General features: G+C 40.0%; 1 protein-coding gene and 1 long non-coding RNA gene across 5 annotated transcripts; one reads left to right on the forward strand and one right to left on the reverse strand.

Moving 5' to 3' along the window:
* Window positions 1-539: 539 nt before the first annotated feature.
* Window positions 540-8822, reverse strand: LOC124208902. Of its 2 annotated transcripts, XR_006880694.1 has the most exons (9): window positions 8436-8822; window positions 7760-7851; window positions 7472-7696; window positions 7266-7370; window positions 6630-7096; window positions 6434-6563; window positions 5974-6081; window positions 970-1507; window positions 540-817 (listed from the first exon to the last, which is right to left on the reverse strand). It is a non-coding gene; the product is annotated as an uncharacterized LOC124208902 (long non-coding RNA). The 2 variants fall into 2 exon arrangements; XR_006880695.1 differs by lacking the exon at window positions 6434-6563.
* Window positions 1898-6126, forward strand: LOC124208900. Of its 3 annotated transcripts, none has more exons than XM_046606762.1 (7): window positions 1898-2532; window positions 2644-4031; window positions 4109-4171; window positions 4304-4345; window positions 4423-4464; window positions 4541-4696; window positions 4760-6126. In XM_046606762.1, exons 2-7 carry the CDS (start codon window positions 2663-2665, stop codon window positions 5218-5220), a joined length of 2133 nt encoding a protein of 710 aa, XP_046462718.1. In that variant the 5' UTR covers window positions 1898-2532; window positions 2644-2662; the 3' UTR covers window positions 5221-6126. The 3 variants fall into 3 exon arrangements, with proteins under 3 accessions (XP_046462718.1, XP_046462716.1, XP_046462717.1); XM_046606760.1 differs by having other exon boundaries at window positions 1912-2019; window positions 2639-4031; XM_046606761.1 differs by having other exon boundaries at window positions 1914-2019.
* Window positions 8823-8852: the final 30 nt, after the last annotated feature.

The raw sequence follows: 8852 nt of genomic DNA on the forward strand, positions 1-8852 counted from the left end.
AGATAATTCCTTTTCAATGCACAACATTTTGTAACCAATGCAGCTCCGAATTCCGCCGTAAAATAAACTTTGAGGAACGGAAGAATTTCTCATTACTACAATGGGATAAGACATTAGATTCTTAATCTGAACAGATCTTGCCGTTGCTAGTCTAGTCTACTACGGAAGTGGGATGTTAGATGTTCACGATCGAGCAGAGAACCTCAAAAGGAACAAAAGGGCAGCAGATCTTGTACGGACGCATAGCCACACCAGAGCTATAGAATCCCTGGTCGGTTCTCGGCTGTGTTGGCTTCCCCATCTCGATTTTAGGGTAAACGTGGTCCGATTTTCAGGGGGTTTTAGGGCGGGGCCTGTCATTGGAAACTAGAAACAGAGCCATCTAGGCTCTCAAAAGTAGCTGAGCGTAGTAGCTGACACACTCACTAGAGCGCTCATTCCAGTTTCCAAATCGGCTTACGTTTACCCTGAAACCGGGATAGGGAAGCCAACACAGCCGAGAACCGACCAGGGATTCTATAGCTCTGGCCACACGTCAACTCCTATGTCTCTGGCGACTAATGACGCAACAACGGCAAAGAAGGAAAGGCACCCAGAAGAAGGAAACGGCCGTTTATGTGAAAATAGGATTTTTGATATCAAGTTCTGACCGTCACACAGCAGTGTAAGTCGCCTGCCAATTATATCTTCCGGCGTCGGGTATTGTAATGCCAACGGCAATAAACTGCAGATACATGATGTTTGCGGTTGAGACGTCTACTGCAGGAATTGTACTTCCGGTTACACTGTCCAAATAAACCGTGTTTTTGTCGTAAACCTGAGTCAAGTCAAACAAAAAGTTCTGAGATCATTCTACCGAATACTGAAACACACACTAATATTAGTATCATTTAGAAGTACAACTTATAAATGGGGGGCTCAACATTTCACTGAAATAATACCATCGATTCAAATTGATGCATTACGTACATAAATATAGGCTTCGCCATTCTCCAAATTGAAGGCGGTGAATGTCAATTGGATTCTCTTTCCTTCTGGCACGATAATGGTGACTCCGCAACCCCTGTCCTGATTCTTGTAGTCACCAGGGAAGTTGGGACACTGGACAACTCCGGTGCCCGCTGACGTGGCATTGGTGCACATATTTTCGCAATCTTGACGCCCGGCCGCGCAAATCAAATCGACAGACGCGTATAGATTCACGTGACAAATAGACCAAATAAAATTGCGTTTCCATAGACAGTTTTAAACCTTTTACAAGTTGAATTCCACAGAAATCGTACTGTATATCTGCGAATAAATACCGTCACGAGTGAAAGACGACTGCCAATTACAAGAAATTCCGTGCCCGTTTTGTGACAGGCACAACAACTAAAAATGATGTTGTTGACCATCCCGTTGATTGCTGTCCGCAAGAATGGCGCTTCCGGTTGCCTACACCATAGGCGGGATTGCGACGTACACAATCACTCGACTGCGTTGCCATGGACACGGCTCAAAACCGACGCTAATCAAGTTGTAAATAGAAACGGACAAGATTAGAAATGCAATAATGATCAAAAATGGAATATTGGATGAAACTTAAAATTGCCCCGGCCTGTGCGTTGAAACTGGGCGAAAGTGCCATTCTATTGTAACGGATCATGTTGCACCAGATTATTTATATTGATTAATGATGTCATGTTGTTCGTATATCTGAGCTCTGCAGGTGTTCCAAACGTGCTGATTGAACGTTTGGCGTCTTGTGGGACTCGTATGGAGGATCCATGAGTTCATAGTGCGTGACTTTATTATAATTGCATTTCCGTACACGTGTCATTAAATGTAACCTAATCATTTCTAGAACTGCGTAGTTAGACGTCAACTACGTGGCAATAGAAATGTTTGGGCATAAAAGCTGATGTTTTGAAGTTAGTATTGGCATTGCTATTCCGAGACCAGACCTGAGTTAGTTAGAACTGTCAGTTGAGAATAGCCAATATCAATCCAGTGTTCTTCACTTTTCTCTTCCTATATTTGGTATGTACTCACTCCTTTTATTAAAACCAATACATTATTTACATTTTTGGGGAAATCGCCTCCGGCATTTTTACGTTCGTTATTATTTGGTGTAGGGTTCTTTTCGAGAACCTTTACACTATTATCAAAGTCTTAAAACATGAAGGGACTAAGTTATCGACCTGTCAGAAAAGCGTCAAAAGGAGATTAGCCTTTCAGTCGAGAAAATTGTTGATCACTCATATCTAAGGTGTACAGTTCATTTTGCGTGTGATAAAACTCATGACATCGATTAAAATCATTCTATTAAGTAAACAGTAGCGCAGCAGTATTTTGATCCGGCAACGAGACTTTGACCATTTCAACTCGGCTATTATTATCAGCACTTGTCTCTGTTGCAATCCAGGTTAATTGTTTCCGTTTACAGAAGTATTTAAAGGGGGATAGCTACTTGACGCTAGCTGCATTAGTTGGTTAACTGTAGAACCCGACCAAGAACCTTCGCTACTTAAATCCTGACGAAAAAATTGCCAAGTAGCCTAAGTCATTTTCCAGTACATTTATCTTTGAACGAAAGGATTTAGTCAGATTATAAAAATTAATTTGATACATTTCTTTCTCTGTGGGAATATATTTTAAGAGCAGGAGATTCACGTATCAAAAAATGAAACATTCTTTGTCGCCGAAATGGATGATAAAATCCCTCATTGCGTTACTTCTACTTTGTGTTGGAGTTTTCTGCCAATCAGACGAGTCGACATCTTCATGGGCCAAACTCCAAATTTCACCCAGCGAACTCTGTTCTATGGAACACGGAAGTTTCAGAGTCAACATTTACGAACACGCAAACAATCACAAGACAACAACGACAAAATCAAGTGACAAAAAATATTTTTACGCTCCCATCGCCTTGCTGGACCACCAAAGCGCAGCGAGTTTCTACAACAACGTCACAAAACAACCCGAGGTCCGTTTCCGCATCGAAATGTGGAACTCAAAAGTAGAGAGCAAAGTCGTCAATTATTTGACCGAATTTCTCCGTCAGCCAATCGATTCCCATCAGGTTCAAGTCATCCCATTCGATAAAGTGATCCTGGCCAGCACGTCGCCGTCCACCAGCTTCTCACTGAAATCAAATTGGCTCCCGTATCAACTGGACAAGTCGCTACAGTTTACACTTTCCTGTTTCCAACTAGAAGATTGCAACCAACTGGCGGCCGTTATGCAGACCAAACCTCAGCAATTCAACGACTTTAAACTCCTTTTCAGTTTGTCTTCGCAGACGTCGCAAACCAAACAGACGGTCATCCGCATCGACAACATCGTCTCCGGACAAATGATGGCGCAAATGTTGCAGAAATTCAACGAAAGTACAAAAGAAGCTCTGCTAACAGCCAGTGATGAGAAGAAACTGCTAACGGAATCGATGACCAACGTCTTGGTCGACACGTTCGACGACTCGGACGTCGTTTCCCAAAATTCAGAGTCGCAAATCTACAACATGTTGAAGAATTTGCTCGTCTCGTCCAGGACGACCATCAAAGAGCAAAGCGACAAAATGTGGGACTCGGTTTTTTGGAACGACGACAACTACCGACCGGACAAGACCACCAAGACGATGAACGACATTTACAAGAAATTGGACAAGGAAGACCAGAAAAAGTTGATTGAAACGTTCCAAAATACCAACACATTTGATTTAGGTGCAGGGGGTAGTCTCGTGGGCACTGGCTCGTTCGAATCCAATTTCAAAACTGATTTTTCCCGCCACGGTTCGACAACAAAGGAAGACATCAACAAACTTTTCCAGGAAAGTAAAAATCACGGCGAATGGGACGGGGAAAAATTCGTTCCCAAACCGCTGGCCCTCAGCAGAGTCAATTTAGCAAAACTGCGGGACACGCAATCCTTCGAGGATCGCAAAGTGAGCGTCCGCTACTCGACCGCCGTCCTGTCAACTCCCATCCATTTCATAGAAAACTCTGAGCTGACAACCACGGACGAATGGCAAGAGTTGAAAGACGAATTAAAAGGTATTTCTATGAATAATTTCTCTACGTTTTGATTAATTGTCGTAATTGATAAAAAAAAATTTTTCAATTTTCCACAGAAACACAAAAGCGTTTATCATCCGCTTCGAAACTTATCGAAAAATTAGAAAAGCAGCAAAACGGTAATATTTAAAAAAATGCGACTAAATAAAAGAATAAGATTATTTAACAAAATCCGGTACTTAAGTCAAAGGGCGAATGTTTCACGCTTTAGAATTTCCGCCTATTTCATACAATTTTTTTTTTTGTTACAGACACCAACGCAACTGTTATCAATATAATCAACGATTTAAATGGTACGGTACCAAAGTCAAAGGGCGAACGTTTCACATTTTAGAATTTCTGCCAATTTAACATTTTTTTTTTGTTATAGATACGAACACAACTGTTTTCAATTTGACCAAACATTTTAATGGTACGGTGTAAACGTTAGACCAAGCTTCTCTCGATACCATCGTCATTCAAATCAACCTTTTTTCTATATTAAACAGAGAGAACGAGCGCCATTGTGGACATTGGTCAAATGCCCGCGTCCTGTGCCGACCTCCAAAAAATCGGACACATTAAAAGCGGATTCTATTCCATCATGGGGAAACGCAACATGGAAAGTGTTCACTGCAACTTCGCGAAGCAACACCACGATCCGAGTACAAAAATAATTTTTAATTATCGTCTCCCATCCCATCCATCTATATTGAATTGTTTTGTAGATTTCCAGAAAGTGATCGGCTACGTTGACGTTAAATCAGAACCCGTTTACTTCCACGCTCAATCGACGACCGGTTTTTCTATTTTCAACAAGGAAATTCCCTTTAACCTGATCAGAATGAATGTGGGCAATGCCATGAGTTCCAGTGGATTATTCGTAGCGCCGAAATCGGGAAAATATTTCTTTGCTTTTTCGGGATTGAGTGGCCGGGCTTCTTCTGCTCGAGTTGAATTTCAGATAAAGACTGGTGATGATAAGAATTGGATAAAAATAGGGCACGCCTATGGTCAATGGAATTTGAATACTTTGACGATCCAGAATATTTTGCAACTTGGTAAAGGCGACCAAATTCGATTGATGTTACAGGAAGGATCATTATTGCACAGTCAGAGTGGTACTGGTACAAATCATGGCCCGTCTACAACTTTTGCTGGCTGGATAATGGAAGAGGATATATTTTAGACCTTCTACAAAATCCATTTGACAAAAAAAAAATTACAATTTTAAAAATCCCCAAAATTAATTAGTGGTTTCAGTTGACAACTCAAATCCTAACTAGCGATTCTTTATTACTTTAAGTCCAAACAAATAACCCGATCCGATCCCACGAAATAAATGATTGATTAACCTTTGTGTCAAGGATGAAAAGATTGTTGGCTATGTCAATCATTTTTTTTTTTGTCTGCGAGAGAACGCGGATTAATTTCAAACAAAGAGGTATAAAGCCTAATATGCAAAAGGGTGGATTAGACAAAAGAAAGATGATTTTTCCAACTAGGATTAAATGTTTCACTACGATTCAACAGACATTCAAAGCGCAGTTCAATTTCCTAGAAAAGCGTAATACTACGGAGATCGATATGAATGTCAAGGTGTTGAAATCGATCACTTTACTAAGGTGTACAACACTGTACAATTCATTCCGTGTGATAAAACTTGAGACGCCTGATTCAAATCATCCTAATATACGTAAACTGTTTGAATGCGACAACATTTTGGGCTGGCAAAGCTCAACCACAATTACAGTAACAACGGGATACTTTGACACGAAAGTGGTAGTCTCTGAAGTATTCGCTGATTGACTATATAAGTTCAAAGAAAATAGCTAAACATGATCTGAAACATTGACATCAATAGTCGCCCTTAGACTCAATCTATCCTGAAATATCACAACAGACAATCGCACAAGAATAATACGTGAGATGTGGTTCCTACCTGGTGCATCTCGTGTCCCCTTTCCATCCCTGCATCGGCAAACAGCTGGAACAAGAATTGGCTTCCATCCATCCAGTTCTCAGCCAAATGTTGCATCGCGAATAAAACCTGTTTATCGACAAAATAAAGAAAACTTGGTATATTATTCCATTACCTGCTCTAAAAATTATTTGAAATCAGTCGGGAATACAAAAGGGAATGTTACCAGCTACCACAAACAGATCATTTTTTTAACACCTTCCATGCCACTGAGAATAAGTTTGCCTTAACTTTGCGTCAAGACCAACACAATTTGCATGGATCAAACACGAAGGAATCGTTCACTAAACCATCAGAGTCACACAACAACGAGGAATAATAAGAGTTGACACATCTCGAGTGTAGCTTATTTCAACGGTTTGGCAGTTCCATTTAAATGAATGTGCGTGCATGAACTGGGTGGAAACCAAAGTTAACTCACTGGGTTCTTGTTTAAATCAACACGAAGCAGGAATCCCTGGGTGCAACTCATGAAAATCGATAAAATCCACTGATGAGAAGTAGCTCCTGACGGAATCGATGACCAACGTCCTAGTTGACACTTTTGATGACTCGGATATTCAATAACATATAAAAGATACGAACAAGAAATCAAGAAAGGAAAATCGAATTCTTACTGGTTTCCCGTCTATGGATCGGAATTTGACGATCGCACCCTGTCCATCCGTTCCGGATTCGCAGTTTGAAATGCTGCTGAAGACTTCCTCAGGCGCCACTGGGGTATTATTCCGCCATTTGTAGTCGTCGCAGTGAGATAGATTAGCTCATGCTTTGCTTGGATGGAAGCGATGAGACACGGTAGGACCCCACAACCCGCCAACATCCAAAATCTGAAAAAAGGGAGCGGAAATCCTCCATTGGATTTCGCTGGAATCGTTTTCTCGCTCAGAGTCCAGTAGCGGAAGTTGTGCAGTGACATGGGCAATTGGCTTCCGTGGGAGAGGTGGGGGAATCGAAATAAGGAGTGCCCTTGTGAATACATTCACACACACATGAATGTACACAGAGACGAAGGAAAAGGACAAAAGGTTAGAAAGGAAAAAGAATGTCAAATTCCGCTCGATACAGATTTGTGGGGGTTAACCTGTTAAGTAAAAAGACAAAACTTGGAGAAACGTTTTGAAAAACTCCAAAAAGGCCAGCCTGGATTTGTCTACCAAAAGTTCACTACAAGTCGGTGAATAAGCCACTATAATTATTTGTTTCTCTTTTTCTAACAGGGAAGTATTGGCAATTGACATAAATTCTCTCACCTATTATGATTGCGTCACTGGAGGATGGCAGGTCCAGTGTCCATTGACGATGAAGTGGGAGAAGGACGGACTTATCCAATCGACCAAAATTTACAATGTGACTTTCTGGTGACGAAAACATTATTCGTTAACAGAAGCAATTATCTGATTTTCTAGGATGATTAGAATACACGAGCCTGGCATACGAGGATCAATAATTTCCATACCTTTTTTGAACTCTGGAAGTGAATCAATTGAATGAAATAACAGCTGGATCAGGAGATACTACGGGCTGCTTGATGCCCGATTTGACTCCAGCTTCCAGTTTTCGCCTCATTTTCGATTGATCTTTTTAGTAAAGTCGGAAATTTACAAAACATTTTGTCATGGGAGTAGACATCAATTGCTTTCATGGCAGAGAGCAATTTCTTATGGAACGACGTCATCACCTACTGAAAGTTCATAAAGAAAAATGCAATTAACAAGGGGAATTATGCATTTCATCAAAGATTTACTTTATTAGGTTGTTTCTTCTTGAATCAGCGACCCAGTGTGTGGTAGGAAAAACTGAGCAGATGTGGAAGTAGGAGGATTCGAGCAAGTAATTCTGGAAATAAAAGAAACATTTTGTTATGTTCAGAAGTATCAGAACAAAATCAGATGAGAAAAAAACTTGAGCTATAATGTGCTAACCAATCCTATTTTTTGGCCAACAGAATAGATATTTCTGAATCGAGGGGGTTATTGTTTAAGCATGCAAATAAAACTGAACCAACCATTTTTTAGGATGAACATTGGCTAAAATCTGAAACAAATTCATCATGCATTTTAAACAGAGACCTTTTATGCTAATATACTATGCAGCCTAAGATTTAAGGAGGTAAACATGTTTTGACAACAAATAGAACTGAAAAAAGATTATTTTAGATTTTGGTCTTCAGGTTGGTGCCAAAAGCATTCCTATCAACTTCAATTTTTAGTTATCTAAATCACATGGAAAATCAAAAGCACTTTTATTGCATATTGTTGTTTCCATAATCAAGTTAATCTGGCAAGGCAACTGTAAGAATAAAAAAGACTACTTTTGAAGCTTTCTTTACAGTTGGCCAAAAACTCTCACAATACAATTTACAAAAAAGCAGACAGACAAGTAACTTAACAAACACACAAATCAAAAAGAAAATTGATTACCAGAACTTGATCACAGATATCATGCAGCCATCAGTGCAAAGGCAATGAGGAATGAGGCACTTTCCGAATTCCGACGACAAAAGACGGCGACCATTTTGAAATTTATATTTTTTATTATTTTCCTAGATTACTTCCAACTGCACTAACTTATTTTAAGCTTCGAACACGAGGCGGTTTCAGCCTTCTGATGACAAGGCTGAAAATAAGTTTTGTTAATTTCTGTTAATTTGTAGTTTTTGTCCAAGAATTACAACGCTAAAGCGTGTTGAGTCGATTTTCCTCGATCACTTTCAATCACTCGCAATTTTGTGTTATCTTATTAGAGCGTTAGACGAACGTAAAAAACGTAAAAAGTAAAGCAATAGAAAAATTTGAGTCACCATGCACAGCAGCCTTTAATTTGGCGAATGTTGTGCA

Source organism: Daphnia pulex, chromosome 12 (genome assembly GCF_021134715.1).
Source record: "Daphnia pulex isolate KAP4 chromosome 12, ASM2113471v1".
Classification (NCBI taxonomy): Eukaryota; Metazoa; Arthropoda; class Branchiopoda; order Diplostraca; family Daphniidae; genus Daphnia; species Daphnia pulex.

Coding starts and splice junctions, on each gene's coding strand:
- LOC124208900 (XM_046606762.1), top strand. CDS start 2,663: ATGAAACATTCTTTGTCGCCGAAATGGATGATAAAATCCCTCATTGCG. Junction 4,346..4,422: donor TATAATCAACGATTTAAATG/GTACGGTACCAA, acceptor TTTTTGTTATAG/ATACGAACACAACTGTTTTC. Junction 4,465..4,540: donor TTTGACCAAACATTTTAATG/GTACGGTGTAAA, acceptor TATATTAAACAG/AGAGAACGAGCGCCATTGTG.